Source organism: Topomyia yanbarensis, chromosome 2 (genome assembly GCF_030247195.1).
Source record: "Topomyia yanbarensis strain Yona2022 chromosome 2, ASM3024719v1, whole genome shotgun sequence".
NCBI lineage: Eukaryota > Metazoa > Arthropoda > Insecta > Diptera > Culicidae > Topomyia > Topomyia yanbarensis.
This window is the reverse complement of record NC_080671.1, coordinates 145,122,328-145,141,696: the sequence shown is the minus strand read 5'-3', so window position 1 is coordinate 145,141,696 and position 19,369 is coordinate 145,122,328. Positions and strand designations below refer to the sequence as shown.

Genomic DNA, 19,369 nt, shown 5'->3' with positions numbered 1-19,369 from the left:
AAAACAGTAAAAAAGGCCCAATGGTTGATTACATCGTTATGTTACGGGTTGTTCGCTACCCTGGCAAAAAATGAACCAAACATGTTTCTCAAAATGAGTAAAATAAAACTTTCTTACACTGATTTCTATATGCTATTTTTCACCTTAATGGAGAACAATTTTGGTAAAAACTATTTTTATCTGCTTTAAGGAGAAAATTGTCTAAAACCATCTTTGCCGCGAAGGGCGCAAAACAAACTAGTTATAATATTTGCGTTTCGACTTTGTTTTATCAGAATCCGACACTAACTTAGTGACAGGACTAAGCTAGGTCAATCCAAATATTTCGATTTTATTAGTTCTCATCAGCTTAAAATAAGCTCCTTTTCTTGCGGAACATCACGCTTGACTACGGGTTTGCTCAGGAACACAAATTGTGTCTCCGTTTTTTGGAGCTAGCGTCAAATCCGACGCTAGCTTAGTACTGTCACTAAGTTAGTGTCGGATTCCGACGAGACGAAGTCGAAATGCAAATATTTTAACTAATCTGTTTTCTAGCTATTTACTGAAATAAATTTTCTCAACAAAAAGTGTGATTTACGTCGAAATTCATGCATCATAATTTTCAAGCTCTTTCATACATCCCATTATTGTCTGTACCGGTTAATGCTGAGACTGACACTACTTCGGCACCCTTAAAAACTTCTAATGGCGTAAGTGTTCAATTAACGAAATGGTTCTACACCATCTCTACATCCATCCAAGAACCTCTTCTCTGCTAACCACCCTTTTCAATGCCGCGTACTACTCTTCGAAATACATACTCCGGAGCTAGGATACGATACGATGCGATAAATGAAACTCAACAAACGGTTTCGTTGCTGCCTTTTACTGTTGTGTGCTACTTACTTCCTGCTACACACAGAGCAATCGTGGTAAAAGCCGACGGTCTGTAGCAAAAAAAAAGTAGACCCCACGAAGAATCGCAAGAAGTGGATGCTTCCCCCGCGTCATAAGCGAGAAACCACGATCGACGTAACCGTAATCAACCGCAGCCTGCGAATAGAGATGTGTGTGCGGCACAGGAAAACTGTAAAAAAATGTCGGTGAACAACAGAAACGTGAAAAGCAACGGTACCTTCCGGCACTCTGGGGTAGGTTCTGGTCTAGGGTTCCCTGGTCTAATGGGTGTTGCTGACTGAGCTTAGAACACAGGATGAGCGAAAAATCTGATTCATCATCACTTAATTTCGCGCCCCGTACTCCGCTGGGCGTTCCTAGAGCGGGTGTTGGTGTTGGTTTGCGGTGGAATAAAAGTGCCGCTATGCCGAGTGGGTTCGGGATTTGACGCCGTTGCTATTGCTGCTCCCCCTTACCTTGGCTGGGAACGGATTGCAAGAGCACCGTTAGCTACTTTTGATTTCAATTATCTTATTATATATTGTCGAAATCATTACCTTTCGATCGGGAAGCGCATCACGACCGGCTTACGGACGGATTGAACGGCAGGCGGTGAGAATGGGCGTGATTAGAGACGGTTGAAGTTTATTCCGCTGTATAATGTTCGGTACTTCAAGAACGTTATTTCAAGCCGCGCTACTCCCCGTCCGTTGTGGAATTTTTCCATAAGATGAAACACAGTAATTCATCTTTTCTATAGAATGTGAAGTGGATAAGATGCGGTTTGGTCTAATAACTATGTTTTATTCCTGAGCCCCGGTGTATCGAAATAAAAAACAACGGCAAGAAAATTACATGAGTTCACAGCTAACAACGAATCAAACTTTGGAAGTTTAATTTCAATGTGAGATTGACAGAGTTAGATTCAAAATTAACCAACAGAAATTGATTTTTATTAATGTTGATAGAAGATATATTTTTTCACTTAGAATACCTTAAATGACTAAAACTAATTTAAGCGGTTACATATTACATAAAAATCAAAGATTTTAAAAATTTTCCATCTCAAAATATTTTAAGTTCATGTAACGATCGTGTTCATCGCATCTCTCTAACCACATTCGTGCATTCTAATGCACTTCAAAACGGATGTGCCAATGACGTAGTTCCCGCTGTACAAAACTGCGAATCCTGCGAAAACGCGAAAAAAACAAACGGACGCGAGTCGATTAGCGGAATAAATAGTGTAACGGGGAGATGTATAGAGAGAGAGGAAAAACCGCGAGCTTCCAGCCAGCAAATATAGGTCAGTCGAGAAAAACAAGCACCGGTACCATCATCGCCAGCCTGCAGCACTCATCCAATCGCCTCTTACGTTGCATATCGAGGAGGTTACTTTTTTACACATTTCCCACTGGATCTTCCATGTTTTGCTCGGTTCTCTCGAACGGCGTATTTTTTCACCGGGACCAGCCTCCTTCTTCGAGCCTGTCTAGCTACTTACCACGGTGGCGATAGAATTGCAATACCCGTGGTGGTACTGGTACTGGTCCAACCCGGCGTTTATATAAACATATACAGTTATTATAACAGGTGATTCAGGCCGAGAGTGGTTCATGCCGCACCACTTTTTTTCCCGTTTGCCACCACCGTCGTAGAGTAACTGGATCCTCTGTTGCTATTCTTTCATCACTATCACGGACCCTTGCCGCAATAATATCAGCTACAGTTCAAAACATACGGAAGGAACCAGCAGAACTTAGGTTGACTATCAAACAATGTTCATGTGAAGAAAATTATGTGGGTTGTTCTTTCCTCTTTCGGATCACATTCTGTATCTACATACTTCGGTTGGTCGGTTAGTTGGTACACCTATACTGCAGCTTCGTCAGGTGTACAATTACATACACTGGCAATAGGCGGTGTGCTGAGGAATGCATCGGTAGCATCGGTAGGAAACAATGCACTGAATGCCAGTGAATGTTACGAATAGCGGCTCCCTCCGGTTACTGCGAATATAGAACGAGGGGAAACAGATTTTTACTGCTGTAAGGCAGATGACTGGAGCAGCTGATGCGACAGGGAGCTGTAATTGCAAAGTGCTGTTTGATCTGTTTTTTTTTTTTGTGGATTGATAATTATTTCATGGCTGTCATCGAAGGTGAAAAATGCTCTGGTTATTTTCAAAACCATGCTAATGCATTCACAACATTGTTTTACATTTTCTTTCATTACTCTCGGGTGTTATGTGTAATTTTTTTTATTCATTTCGATTATTTGATAGGCACAAATGCGTTAGCTTGGCGGTGCCAAATTCTTTTGTTTTTACATTTTGGATATCTTAAAACTAGGAGGTTACAATGTTGAATTTTTTTTTACAGAGGAAAAAAAAAGTTTACAACTATTTTAAGACTAGAAATAAGATTTTATATACAAGAGAGGGTCAAAAGATTTTTTTTATGAAAAAATTTAAAACAAGGGATTAAGTTTGATATACAAGAGGGGGAGTAATAGTATTCTACGAAATATTTTACAGTTATCTTAAAACTAACAATATAGTTTAGTACACAAAAGGGGGAACAAATATTTATGAGAAATTTCACAGACTAGGGATACAATTCTATTTACAAGATGGGAGACAAGAGTTTCAATAAAGAGTAAAAATTACAGCTATCTTAAAACTAGGGATACAGAATACAAATTTGATTTTTTTAACGAAGACTTATGCTTGATCATGATATTCAGAGGGGAGCTTATTTCCACACCAGTGTAGCAGCAGTTGTATCAAGGACAGGAAGAGAAGGCGTATATGGTTACAGGGAAAGAAGAGTAAAACTTGCAACTTTCGGGCAAATGGGAGATCAGCGAAACAAATTAGCGCCTCAGTCTAGTAAGTCGTCGAGTACCGGGTTGGCGGATGGTATTCTTCGGACCCGCGGGGAATCCTCAAAAGTCATTGGACCTCGAGTCACTCTCGCTTCAGTTTCCTTCTATGCAGGCGTAGTGGTAAGGGCGACGGTGGTTACATAGTGGCACTCTGGAGCTGATCGGTTCCACAAGGCAAAACAAAAATTTCTAAAAACATGAAATAAAAGAGAAGGGCTAAATTGGGATATTCATCGTTTTTATGAAAGTATAAATAAGGGACATATACGGAAGATCGCGATTTGCCAGCATATCTCGAACTGGGACATTGGGTGGTCTACCTCGGGCCCGAAGGGAATCCTTTAACTGAGACCTGGCGTCCAAATACCCGGCGCATACCCAGACAACGTGCTCGATGTCGTGATAGCCCTCGTCACAAGCGTACAGGCTACTCTCCACAAGCCCAATACGCCGCAAATGCGCATCCAAGGTGTAGTGGTTGGACATAAGTCGGGACATTACACGAATAAAATCCCGACCCACATCCATCCCCCTGAACCAAGGCTTCGTTGATACCTTTGGGATAATGGAATGTAGCCATCGTCGAACTTCACCATTGCTCCACGAGGTTTTCCAACTGTTGAGTGTCCTCTGACGACAAATACTAAAAAAATCGTTGAAGCAGATTGGTCTTTCGTATATGTTACCATTTAATGCGCACACCTTTGCTAATGAGTCGACCTTTTCATCAAAGATAAACTCAAGATAGAGTGGTCGGATGATTCCCATGTACCATCAAAATGCGACCCCTCGATGAATCTGGTTCATCTGGTGAAAAAATGAGCCGATTTATTCTGATTCCCACGCCCCTTTTCGACTTTAAATACGAGCCAGGTCATGTACAAGTTTGGTTGAATATTTGAGAACCATACATTTTAAGGGTTTTCTTGAGGGCGTCCCGGCCTTTAGAAGTCAGTATGACTATAATAATAATTTTACACGCCAATATAGACAACGTGTTTCTTTTATAAAAAGATTGTTTACTACATTGATTTGATTCGTAACCACAGCATTTTGTCGACGCATTCTAAATATTATCGACGCCTATTAACGAGGGGGCAGCAAAAGCATACTATTATTCAGTTCACCGGTTCACGGTTACTGTACCATCATTTGTTAGTGGTTGGTATAGAACCTAGTAATCCTGAGTTTATCTTTGTTTTCATTGCCCGGGATAGAGCAATTAGGGGGTACCCAAACAAAAGTAATCTGATAAGATTTTTCAGATAACGTACACAAGGACTCCCGTATCTACCCCAGAAAATACGGGAATTGCTTTTTAGGCTTCACCGCACGAAGAGCCCCGATAGAGCTGAGACTGTCCGAAATGATGAAGTAGTGATCTTTGGGCAGAGTGTCGATGATCCCAAGGGTGTACTGAATTGCAGCTAACTCGACGTAAACTGAAGCGGGATCATTGAGCTTGAATGAAGCGGTGATAGTATTGTTGAAGATACCGAAGCCAGTGGACCCATGGAGATTTGATCCATCAGTGTAAAACATTTTGTCACAGTCGACTTCTCGGAATTTATTAAAAATATATTGGGGATCACTTGCGGGCGTATATGGTCCGGGATTCCATGAATCTCTTCCTTCATGGATGTGTCGAAGAATACAGTAGAATCAGAAGTATCTAGGAAACGAACACGGTTGGGAGTATACGAAGAAGGATTAATGTTCTGTGCCATGTAGTCGAAGTACAAGGCCATAAATCGGGTTTGAGAATTAAGCTCGACGAGCCTCTCGAAGTTTTCAATCACCAACGGGTTCAGAATGTCGCATCGGATGAGCAATCGATATGAGAGTTCCCAAATTCGATTTTTTAGCGGAAGAACGCCCGCCAGCCATTCGAGACTCATCGTATAGGTCGAGTGCATGCAACCCAAGGCAATGCGCAAGCAACGATACTGGATTCTCTCCAGTTTGATGAAGTGTATGTTCGCAGCGGAGCGGAAACAGAAACACCCGTGCTCCATCACCGACAATATAATTGTTTGGTATAACCTGATCAAGTCTCCTGGGTGGGCACCCCACCAGGTTCCAGTTATTGTCCAGAGAAAATTGATCCTTTGTTGGCATTTCTGTTTCAGATACCTAATGTGACATCCCCAGGTACATTTAGAGTCGAACCCGACCCCGAGATATTTAAATGTGAAAACCTGATTGATCGTTGCACCCATTAATAGAAGCTGGAGTTGCGCCGGCTCACGCTTCCTAGAAAAGACAACCAACTCAGTTTTCTCCGTGGAGAACTCAATACCCAGCTGAAGAGCCCAAGCAGACAAATTGTCCAAGGTATTTTGTAATGGTCCTTGCAAGTCGGCAGCTTTGGGCCCTGTAACAGAGACCACCCCGTCCTCTGCAAGTTGCCTTAGCGTGCATGAATTGGCAAGACAATCGTCAATGTCATTCACGTAAAAATTGTAGAGCAGGGGACTTAGACATGAGCCCTGGGGAAGACCCATGTAGCTAAATCGCGATGTTGTTAAATCGTCATACGAAAAGTGCATGTGCTTTTCAGACAACAGGTTTAGCAAAAAGTTATTTAAAACAGGTGAAAGACCATGCTGGTGCAGCTTCTCTGACAGAATGTTGATAGAAACTGAGTCAAAAGCCCCCTTAGTATCCAAGAAGACTGATGCCATCTGCTCTTTGTTAGCATAGGCCATTTGGATTTCTGTAGAAAGCAACGCAAGGCAATCGTTCGTCCCTTTGCCTTTGCGGAAGCTAAATTGTGTATCTGACAGTAAGCCATTTACTTCAACCCAATTGTCGAGGCGATCATTTTCTCGAACAACTTCCGAATACAGGACAGCATTGCAATCGGCCGAAATGAGTTGTGGTCGGAGGCTGGTTTTCCTGGTTTTTGGATGGCGATGACCTTTACTTGCCTCCAGTCATGAGGGACAATATTACCCTCAAGAAACTTGTTAAATAAATTCAACAAGCGCCTTTTTGCAGGGTCAGGCAGATTCTTCAGCAAGTTAAATTTGATTCTGTCTAACCGTAAGGTGTTATTGTTGCATTATAAAAGAGCAAGTGACAACTCCACCATCGAAAACGGTGTTTCGTTCGCGGTATCGTGAGGAGACGCGGCGCGGCACGTTTTCTGTACCGGGACAGAGTCCGGACAGATCTTCTTTACGAATGCGAATATCCAACGGTTTGAATATTCCACGTTCTCGTTGGTACTGTGTCGGTTACGCATACGTCGAGCCGTACCCCAAAGAGTGCTCATCGCTGTTTCTCTCGTTAACCCGTCGACGAACCGGCGCCAATAACTGCGTTTTTTGGCTTTCATTAGACTCTTCATTCGCTTTTCTAACGACGCGTACTGTTGATAGCTAGCAGGTAACCCGTCTTCCCGGAAGGCCTTATATGCAGTGGACTTTTCCGCGTACAGCTCTGAGCACTCTTTATTCCACCACAGGGTGGGTGACCGTCCATGGGTATTCGCGCTGGGTACTGGTTTAGTCTGAGCTTTATTCGCACTGTCGAGAATCAAGCCAGCCAAAAACCTGTACTCTTCCTCCGGAGGAAGTTCTTGGGTGGATTCGATGTTAACGGATATCGCGGTCGCGTAACTCTTCCAATCAATGTTCCGTGTGAGATCATACGAGACATTGATTGTTTCCGATGATCTTGAACCGTTAGCAATTGAAATCACGATAGGCAAATGTTCGCTACCGTGGGAATCAGGGATCACCTTCCACCTGCAATCTAACTGTAGCGATGTCGAGCAAAGCGATAAATCCAACGCGCTTGCTGGTGGTGTAGGAATCCGCGTCATTTCTCCCGTGTTTAAGATGGTCATGTTGAAATTGTCGCAAAGATCTTGGATTACTGTTGATCTATTATCATCATGAAGACAGCCCCATAGCGTACCGTGCTAGTTAAAGTCTCCCAGAACTAGCCGCGGTGCCGGTAAAGATTCCATGATATTACAAAGCGTTCGGTGCCCTACCGAGGCTCTAGGAGGAATGTAGATGGAAGCAATGCAAAAGTCTTTGCCTTTGATTATAACTTGAGGTACGAAAAGACTTTCATAAAATTATCTCAATTTTGAGCTTCGGTTTCCTTTAGTTTTCATTTAACGATCTTTCCTTCTTCCAGCATGAAGATACCGGATCTGCTGTATCCTATCGTCACAAAACTACTCACGATGGCATATTTTTTCAGCTAAGATATCTTTTTGTTTGATTATAAAGCAAAAGTGATGTAGATGTTATATTTCCGAGTTATTCACAAAAAAATATTAAGAAAATAATTGGTGTACCTGAAAAATATTTATCAGAGAAAAAAAATAATTGAAGAATTTTGAATTTCTATTGTATTGTCCAACACCACTCATGACTTATTGAATGCACTGATGTTCTGTGAAATTTTGCTACAGTTCATCTGAGAATAAAGCGAATTGTGCAACTAAATTGAAAGGATTCTATAACATTTTTCAATTTTTGTTACATTCCCGAATAACAAAATGGTGATATATTTTAAGAATAAAAGTTTATGGGGAATATCGCCAATTTTCTTCAATATATCCATCGTCTAAATTCCATTACCAGCTAGTAGGTACTTTATTCCGCTGCCGAAAAATTGTTGGAAGGATATGAGATAAACATAATATTTTATTATTTTGTAATTAAATTAGAATGTTGCACATATTTCGGATAACCTACTGGTAGATTATGCATGTTCAGATACAGTCGTACTGAGTCGAATGGTATGTGAAACTCAGCCCTCCGGGTCCTCTCTCGGTTATGCATTCGTGGTTTGCAGCGATTTCATCTAGCCTTTCCTCCATACCAGTGATTCTCAACCCGGGGAAGTCGTTGCTGGGGGTCCGCGTAGAAACATATATTTGCTGAGCGCAGATTGAAATTTCAATTCTTGTTTCCTAATAAACTGAAAATAACATACTGAATACTGATAGCATACAAATTCGATGTTCATCCGTGGGGGTCCGCAGCAACCCAGAGTGATTTCTAAGGGGTCCGTGGCACGAAAAACGTTGAAAACCGCTGCTCCATACGGTAGGCAAAACAAACAAAACAGAACCATAGTAGACATTCTGCAGACATAGCAACAGATCGTTAATTAGATGAAAACTGCAGCTATTCTTCGCGGTGTTTTTTCCTCCATATTCATTGTCCGAGTTCGCACTATACTCATTCTTGTGAAGCATTTTACCTTACACAATGTTATTCGCCCAGCTCAGTCAGTTTTACTGCGAAGCTTAAACTGTCGCCCCCAACTCTCAGTTACCAAGAATATGCAGGAAAAGAATGACTTTTTCATTCAAGTTGCATTTTCCACCCAGTTCGAATGTGTCTTCCGACGCTTTGAGCATCCTTATATGTATGTGTGTTTCAGTGTGTGTGAAGTAAAAGAAGATGACACTTGACTCAGTGCCACACTCACAGTAACAAGCTGATTGTGTTTGTACAGAGTGGGAGAAATGCCAATTAAAACTGAAAAAGTCTAATATCACGTCCATTCCGAAAAGGGTGGCAGGCCTGCCCCGTGGTGCAGAATTGACTAGCTACATAGAGAGTAATGCTTATAATGGAATTAAATTTGAATAAAATTCCAATTGTGCGATGGAGCCGGGTTGAAGCTAGCGGGAAGTCGGTGTGTGTTTTTTTTTGCATTCGTGGCAGAAGCGACAAGCTGGGCGTGCATGAATTACACTGGAAAGCGCCGTTCTCGTGGACAAGAATTTCACGTTGGTCAAATTGAATGGATGAAGCAATTGAATTAATGAATCGCTGACAATTATTCTGAGCCGAATATTGGTGTCTTTTGTGCTGATGTTGAATTCATGCGAACATCGTGAGTTGAATTTATGCGTTTTTTTCTCGATTTGGTTAGGATAAATTGGGTGTGAAATGGTTGATTTTTCTACGGCTCTGTCCCATAAAAATCACAACCGGTGTCGAATTTTCAATTAAGAAGTGTTTGTTAGCAATTTAAATTAATTATTCCTAACGGAGTGATAATCTCAAAAAGCGAATGGAGCCGCCTATAGATCATTTGAGTCCTGTGTATTAGGAAGCTTCTGAATTAAAAAACACATTTAATCCACCTAACAGTGCACAGTGGAAGAAATCCGACCAAAAAGGCAATTAATTGGAAGCCGCTGAAAAAGTATGACAATAAGGGACCATTCATAAATTACGTAACGCAAAAATTGCCCAAAATTGACTCCCCCTCCTCCCATGTGACAAATTGTCACAAATTTCTTCATCCCCCCCTCCCCTGTTACGTAACAAATTCCTAGAAATTTTTTTTTCTTCGGTGAGAACATGTTACGTAACGATCTAGCTATGTACGGGGAACGTGCCATTTGAGCCAATATATTCTGATTCCTGATTCCTGATACGTAACGATCTAGCTAACTCCCCCTCCCTCCTATGTCACAACATGTCACAACTTGTTGTACCCCCTCCCCCCTCCTGAAAGCGTTACGTAATTTATGAATGGTCCCTAATACACCAAAAGTTGCGGAATTTTTTAAGAAATTAAGTGCAATCAAATTTGTACACCGCACGCAACTGTGACCGGAGATATTGGACTTTGAAAATCCGGAACATTACCGGTAGTCATCAAATCTGAGGCCTAATTCAGAAGCCGCTGGAAAAGTTCAAAGAATTATGCCTTCAAAGTTGCGGAAAGCTCTAGCAATTAAGATGCAATCAAATTAGTTCATCGCACGCACTTGTGCCGGGTAAATTCGAAATATTTCGAAAAAAACACGTCCCGAACCACAGCTCGAAGAAATATTTTTTTAAGTACCCAACCCGACCCGTACCAGATGATAATAAAACCTGAATTCCTATGGGTATATGGTATAGGGTAAAATTACTCGTACGCGCCCATCTCTAATACAATAGAGTACAATTCTTTGTACTTTTACTGCGGCTTCTGAATTTAATGAAAACCGTCTATGTTCCAGATCTTAGAAGCCCCATATCTCCGGTCACAAGTGCGTGCGGTGAACAAATTTGATTGCATTTTATTTTTTTACATTTTAACGACATTCAATTAGCTAGAGATTACTGGGTAGGGAAAGTTATGAAAATTAGAGCCATAGTACACAAGTGAGAGCAAGGATGTGAAGTAAACAGATCGGAAAACTAGAAGTGGCAGGGTTATTGGAACAGGCTTAATAACGTGCGGGCTTAATCTTTGTCTTCTGTTAATGAGGGTCGAGCTTAAGCAGTATAACTACGAATCACCTTTCCCTTTCCTTTAATCTCTAGCTAATTGAATGTCGTTAAAATGTAAAAAAGAAAATGTGACTAACATAGTCGAAATAAAAAAGGAAAAAAAAGATTGCATTTTATTTCCGCAACTTTTGGTGTATTTATTGTCATACTTTTTCAGCGGCTTCCAATTAATTGACTTTTTGGTCGGATTTCTTCCACTGTGCAGTGTGATGATATATTTCTTATAACTGTTAGAACTCCCTCTTCGGAAAATATATAGATCAAATTAACATGGGACAACATCGCGAGATTTTTCGAAAGTCAAATCAAATCAAAGGTAAAGCAAAAAAAAAATACCTTTAAACACAGTGATAGACAATCCACTTATTACTAATACTTTGTGAATAAAATATTTATTCGTTCAATGCATTATACATGGAAAAACTTAATTTCCTTTTGACGAATTTTGCGCTAAATCGTATTCAGAGTTGGCAGCACCCTCTCAGATTTTATTGAAACTTTCTGTACATGAAGACTTTGTCACGAAAAGCCACTTTGCATACTTTGTTTTTCCAAAAATGATCTAGTATGTCTTTTGAAAAGGGCCAAACTTTTTTTTACCAATATTTTCAAATAGCTATAGTCTAAAAATGACAAATCCTACAAAAAAATGTTGTAGGAGTGGTTTTCACAAATTTAGTCAAATTTTCGAATGAAAATATTGCAAAAATTCTTCATTGACTTCTACACTAAAATAAATCGATTTACAAAAATTAAAGTCGATTTACAAAAAAAAACCATTTTTGATTTGGATGAAATTTTGTTCCAAGATAGATAATTATGTTACCTACCTACCGTCAAAAATTCAAGTTGGGAACTTTTGAGGAAAAAAGTTATTTGAAAAAAAAAACTTTTCCTTGTCCAAATTGAATTTTTTTCTTCAGTGTATTTCTAAACCAATGAAAGTCATAATCATCTCGGAATACAATAAAACTCAGTTTGTGAGAAGATATTTTCCAATTTAGCAACTAAGCATATTTTTATTAAGGGGTAAATACTTTTTCTTTTTTCATAAAATCGATTTTTTTTTATTACTTTATCTGAAAGTACAACTCCTTGAGAATGTTTTTCCAAATTTTTATAGAGATCCAAGAAATAGATGGAAAGTAACAGCGCTTCCAAGCGCACTTCGTCTACCAAAAGCAGTAGTAATTTGAAATTTTAAACTCGATTATCTCGAAATGTCGTCATACTAAAAATGGTTTTTCCGTGATCACGATTGCTGAAAAACTACTCAATCAATTTTCTTAATTTTTTTTTTCGATTGATCGTAATTAGTTTTTCTCGTACTTTAACGATTCCTTTTTTATTAATAAATTTTTGCTTCATGGATAAGAATTTTTTAATACAATTTTTAGAGCTTAAAACAGCTTAAAACTAAAAGCCTTCTCGAATGCAGGAAAAAATTATTATTTATTCAACTAATCACTGAGGTACCAGGAATACTCATATACTAATGAAATGTTTTGAATTTTGGGATTTTAGATGATCTATTGGTCTTCAATCGTGATCACCGCAAACCTATTAAATAAAAAAGGGTTTCGGGAAAAAAGCCATAACTCCGCCAATTATCAATTTATTTTTATGAACTTATGCTTGTTTATTTCACTGACAAAATGTGCTACCAAAATATTATAAGTTTGATGTAATGAAATCATTGCTTTATTCCTTTACGTAAATTCAAACTTTCTTGACATTTCTTTCATTTGAATTTTACATAATTATTTATTTATTTTTATTATTTATATACAAGGAAAATATTTTTGGTTCATCTTCTGAATTAGGATACCTTTCCATCTCTACTTTGCCACCAGGAATAGGCACAAAACTGTGGAATTTTTGAGTTTCAGATATTGTTTTGACGTTTTTATACAGCTCCTCGAGTTCTTCTGACATTTTGTTGTACTGTTCAGTGAATATGTAGCAGAAAATTAATTTTGTGATATTTTTATCAGTTTGTTCAACTGCCCAGTTATGTAACTCTCGGGGAGTTGTTATGGTATTTCCATAGTCGCGAGCAGAACTATACCAAATTCGTTACTGATACTTTTTGCATGTATCAGGCAACTAGCAGCTGGGAAAATGGATCCTGAGATGATTATGACTTTCATTGGTTAAGTTTTCGATAAAAATACACTGAAAAAAATTCAGTTTGGACAAGGAAAAGTTTTTTTCAAATAACTTTAATTTTGATGGTAGGTAGGGAACATAATTATCTATCTTGAAACAAAATTTCATCCAAATCAAAAATGGGTTTTTTTTGTAAATCTACTTTAAATTTTTAAAATCGTTTTTTTTTTAGTGTAGGAGTCAATGAAATTTTTTTTCAATATTTTTATTCCAAAATTTGGCTAATTTTGTGAAAATCACTCCTACAACATTTTTTATAGGACTTGTCATTTTTAGACTAGAGCCTTTTGAGAAATATTGGGAAAAAAGTTTGGCCCTTTTCAAAAGTCAGGCTAGATTTTTGGAAAAACAAAGTATGCAAAGTGACTTTTTGTGACAAAGTCTTCATTCTATTCTATTCTATTCTATTTCTATTCTATTCTATTCTAACCCTTACACAGCCAGTATTGAAAAGCATCCTGGAAAATACTGCAGTTATTCTGTAGTGTTTTTCTTGTCAATATTAATATTTGAAGCATATTTCCATATGTCGCAAATATTAAAACGGCCAGGCCTACTGTGCAGAGTTGGGTTTAAAGATGTTTCAAAATTAAACGGTAATTAAATTATTCAATTAATGAATTAACGAATCATTTCGAATCTCAACGGAGGAAGAAACGAGGACAACCGTACCAACCGTTTCCGTTTGAAGGGGATATGATAAATCGTTGGGAGTGACTTTGCTAAGAAGGTTAATGTCACTCCTTTCGTCCTTTGGGATAGGACAGAGGTATTTACACCTTGCCCTGGCTAATATGCCTAGGATAAAGCGCCTTTACTCGCTCATTACACTTTCATCTTAAAATTCTTGACAAACATATGATTAGGTTTATGATTAGGGCTCAACTGTCAAAATTCACCCTGGAGGACAATTCCGGACGAACCGCTAATCCCCGAATACAATCGTTGACAGCATACAAAAGAGAAAAGTTTGCTCTTTCGTTGACTGTTATGCATCGTGCTTGGGTAATAACGGTTCCTTCAGAACTTTTCCTGAAAGTGAATTCCGACATCCGGCCTTTGAGCCTCAATCAGATATTTGTCAAGAATTGAGCTATTAAATTATTATTTTTATATTATTAATAAAACAAGAAAAAAACAATCCTTTTGCATTCCAAGATCTCCATCCTGATGCTCTACACTATGAGAAGCGTCATCAAAATACATGATGTTATCCACACAATTTTCCTACTAATAAAGTGGCTTTCAATTTCACTGGGTCATATACAGAGCCCTAGCGTGCGGTTGGACAAGTTGGCCCGCCACCGGTATTTAATTTTTGTCTAGTCTAGTCTAGTCTAGTCCACATATACACAGCCAATAGGGATCCTGAAAAATTGTAGACGTTCGCCTACAAATTTTACAAAGCAACGATTTTTTTTAAAGCTATAAAAAATATTGAATTTCTCAAAATCATCTTCAATGCACCCAGTTGATCACTGGAAAGGCCGATAATAATAGGTACTGAAAAAACTGGTGATTTGAAAAGCTTTTGTTCGGTTTAAACCTTAACATCTACCAACAAAATCTAACATGCAGACGAGTAAGAACGCTGCTGTCATATGTTTTGTTTATGACATTCGGTGTACTAACGTAAATCCAATTTGTCTTCAAATACTCTACAAAATCGTCCAAATAGTAAAGTGTCATCATGAAATGATTAAATACTTTATTTCTAGGGAAGTTGCGGGGTGTCGGTTTTACCCATAATTCCCTTACTCTAGAAGCCCTACTGTGAAAGCGCACACCGCTGTGGTTTCTGAATAAAGGAACTAAACCCCCGTTAAAAATCAGGTTTCTTCCGAAATTTTCGTCTAAACACGTAAACAAAAAACGGTTCAGTTTAAAAGCAATTGTCCATGTGTGTAAAGTGTATAGATGACTATACGCAGCGAGATATAACCAAACTGTCTATACTTTCTTACACATTTTTTAATATATTTGGAATGGATTTTTGAACTTACTTTGTCTCCGATTATCTTCTTGATGTAAATCATGAACGATAAACTAAATCTTTCCCACCTTTTCACCGAAGCCTGTGATGGATACTTGACTCGGTCAAACCTTCTGAACGGAATTCCCTCCATTCAATGTGGAAACTAATTTTGCTGCTCCCTTCAATTTTTCTACAGATCCATGGCTTACAACCGTTGGCAAATCGTCGCTGTTGTGCTATCTTATGACAAGCGCCATTTAGCACATTTCGAGAAAAACGATTTTTAAAGTTTGAGATTGAATATCTTGAAACTTATAAATGGTATAAACAATCCAAAGAAGACAATTGATGCTTCTATCTGTTCTGCATTAATCTCTCAAATATTACGAAGATCGGTTGCGAGTTTTTACTATGAATGTAAATAAAAGTCGCACTCACACGTGTCATAGGCGTGTATTGATGACAAAAGTTGTATGACGTGTCATAATCGTGCATGGAAAATTTTCCATAGAAAAAAATCATCACTTTTTAACTTTTATTCATATCTTTGGGTTCATATGGTCTATAAACATTCGGTGAAATGCATTTTAAAGGAAATGAGTCAGGGAATCTAGAAAAAATGATTATTCTTGATTACAGTGTTGCCAAATATATTTTATTTCCAGTTCAAAACTAAAACTGTGTTTTTTCACAACTCGTATAATTTTCTTTCAAAAATGTTTATGCCATTGTGTTCCTCAGACATTTTCACACATAAAACCGTCTAAAACTTCAATATAACTTGAGCCAATCCCTAGATAATGTAATGTGGCATATCTAACTCAGTTTACCCCAAAATGGCGTTTGTTATAAGATAGCACAACAGCGACGAAATTTGAAACACACAGGGACTACAAGCTTCATCTTTCGGATCCGGAGCCAAACAGGACATAATCCAACTCAATATAATATTTTTACCACACTTTGTACAATATTAAAATTTTCTTTGGAGAAAAAATCACGATCGATTAATTTTGACGTCCTACTTAGTCGACGCCTACTTCTCCAATCTGGCTTTTTGTGACAGTCTTCATGTACAGAAAGTTTCATTAAAATCTGAGAGGGTGCTGCCAACATTTGTTCGAGTTGGCGCGAAATTCGTCTTTTGGGGACTATATATGCGCTGGACCAAAAAATGGACAAAAAATATTGCGTATTTTTAAGTACATATCATTATTAAAGTATAATCAAATTTTAATGACGATCTGAGAACTAGAACTGAAAGTGCAGCTTTTGATAATACGCTAGTTCAACGCGATTTTTCATCGAGTTTTTCTGAAAATAACCTCACAGTGAGCAACATATTTCGAATACCGTTGGACTCGCAATAGCTAGTGATTGAACAAAGCAATTTGGCCTGCACCATTATTACTAATCGTTAGGAACTGCAAATTGAGCCAATTTAATCCAATTCTCACGGTATACATGTCTACCAGTAATATGAGTCAGCTCACTAATCATTGCGAAAAATATCTCAGTCTTCCTGGAGTTTTCCTAAGGAGATATATAGCATAATTTACATAAATATACTTGCACACTGTTTAAACTTGGATGAAATATCTTTTCCTGTCCATATTCTACTAAACTCTATCACTTTCTAAACTATTGGTGTCATCAGCGTTAAAACCGATTTAAATTATGACAGCCGGTTTTCCATATTTTCAATTTATTCTCCCCATCACGGCTAAGCGCAACGAAAGCTCTCCAATTATCAAAAACCCGTGCAATCAGAGCCGCGAATAATCGAACCCAACTTGGCAATTATGACCGAATCACGACCCCTTTCGGCATTAGTGAATAGGAGTTACATAAATCTAAAAGCATCCCGCACTAAGCCAGCCAACCGCGCTGCAACATTGATTATTGGAAGCCGCATTCGTGATGACTGTCATCAATCCAGTTCGTCGTCGCTCGCTTCAGTTATGAGTTGCGGCAGCCGCAGTTTCAATTTCAATTCTGGCTTCCAATTTGGAGCCTTGTTTCGGAACGAAGTTTCGAGTCGATGTGATCCATTCCGTGGCGACTTCGAGGGTGGTTCGATTCTGTCAGTTGATGACTAATTTCTGTTATTGATATCGATTGTTAGAGGTTCGTTAGTGGGAATTTATCTTGTGCCTACACAGCTGAGATAGACGTGGAAGAATGTTTGCCCGAAGCTCTGAATTCCGGTCATTACACGGGTTCATTTGGAATGTTTGATGATCAGAAGATTGCAGACTTTTCAAAGATCTGGCGGTGGTGGTAACGCAGAGCAATTACCGTTCGTAACATGTGGCATGAATTATCCTGAGCGGACCACTCGCCCATCGATCCAACATTACTGATAATCAAAAATCAATGAATATGCAATAATAATCCAACATCAATTATAAATTGCTGCACAAATCATTATTATGTAATCAAATCAATTTCCTACCGCGAACATTAGCCAGAGATGATATTTTCAAACAATTACTTTATTAACGTTTTTCTCTTCTCTCTTTCTCCTTCCAGGTATTACGGCGAAGCCAACCTTCCTCTATTTGCGCGTTTTCGACGCAAGAAATGGTGGCAACGATCGCGCGCTCTCGAAAAAGTGGAACGGCAGCATCACGATCCGGACAGCCGACGTTTCGATGCTTACGAGGAAGTTGGGTTTGGGGCGGGCGATGTATCGGGCCGTAAATATTGGATGAATCAATAGCAGTAACAACAATAAGCCAACAATCACAATAACTACCTTCCGTAAGCCGGTGTTGAATAATAATTACGGCGATCTGGAAGCCATCCAGCAGCCATCGCACCGTGGGGTATTCGAATGAAAATGGGTTATTATGAGGTTTCTGTTGTATCAAGCCTAGAAGATTGGGCATTTTTGTAGGGTGAGGATTTTCGCGTGTCGCAAGGAGTTGTATCATTTGGCGTTGAATAACGTTTCTTGACAGTTTGGGGTTGATGGCGACTGGTTTCGGTACATTCTGGAATTATCGAGACTGGACACTAGAGTGCGAATAGAGAACGTTTATATGAATTTTTGGTACGAATTAAACGTGATGGTTTTTTAGCCCCAATGAACCGAAAAAACGTTTCAAATTCAAGATTATTTATCTTTCGGGATTTGAACGAGGTCATCTGCTATGATATAACACTCCTTCGAGTTTTAAAAATATTTTCGTGTGAGAAAATGTTCTTTATTGCTCTATTCCACTTTGAAGATAGCTTGAACCTGTTTTAGCCTAACTAATTTTGGCCAGAATTGCTCAATCACTGCTTTACTTCAGAGTACAGGCTAGATATCACTCCTTAGTCCAAGAAAAGCGTACACTCTTAAGGAGAAGCGGTGCCAAAATCACAACAAAGATTCGATTATGTTCGGGCATGTTCGGCTTACGTTCAACATCTGTATGCGGCTCAGACGTACTATACCGATAGGAGACGGCACTCATACAAGCGTATCGTTCAGCAATCAGCCGAATAAATTTTGTACCACGTGTTTCATTTGTTTTGAAAAATGAAAAGGTACAAATTTCCCAAACGAATTAAAATTCCGGAAATAGAATCTATTCATCTGCAAGTGCTAACATGCTTACATACAGTGATACAATTTCTAAGCAGTCTGAGATAAGATATTTAAGTTACAAACGATTTTGTCTTACGCGCCAATGCAATGTTTTGATTTTGACGATGAAATAAAAAGAAGAAGCAAAAACGACGGCAGCCATTTTAGCTGCTACCTCGTGATTCTATTCGCATGTCCTTAAACTGCTTTCTTGGATCTATCAATCCTTTTCATACACATTTATTCAAAGTAAATCAACTCATAACTTTGTAATGAGACACTGCACACTGCAAACTGGTATTCTAGTAAACCTTATTTCATGACTACGTAAGCTTACAAGTAAATTAAATAGTTGGTTTTCTAACTTTATGTTACTGTATATGAATGTGTCGAAACCAGGGCCTAAAATTCTCATAACCTTTCAACGAACGATGAAACCCACTGGATTCACCTTCGTCTTTTTGCTGCCTTCTTCATTACTAAATACATACAAAGAAAAACAATATATACAAATCCGGCTTCTTCTTTCGAGTCATGAGTTTTCCTATGGCAATACGAAAATTCCATTGTTAATTTTAAACCAGTAATTTTGATTCTCATTGTAATTTTCATGAA

General features: G+C 38.7%; 1 protein-coding gene across 1 annotated transcript in view; it reads left to right on the top strand.

Annotated features, from left to right (window-relative positions):
* Nucleotides 1–19,369, top strand: part of LOC131679830 (probable serine/threonine-protein kinase roco5) — a 567,409-nt gene that overhangs the window by 258,583 nt on the left and 289,457 nt on the right. The window contains exon 4 of the mRNA XM_058960578.1: nt 17,710–17,940. Within this exon, the coding sequence (XP_058816561.1) occupies nt 17,710–17,891 (182 nt within the window). The 3' untranslated portion in view covers nt 17,892–17,940. The remainder of the gene's footprint in view (nt 1–17,709; nt 17,941–19,369) is intronic.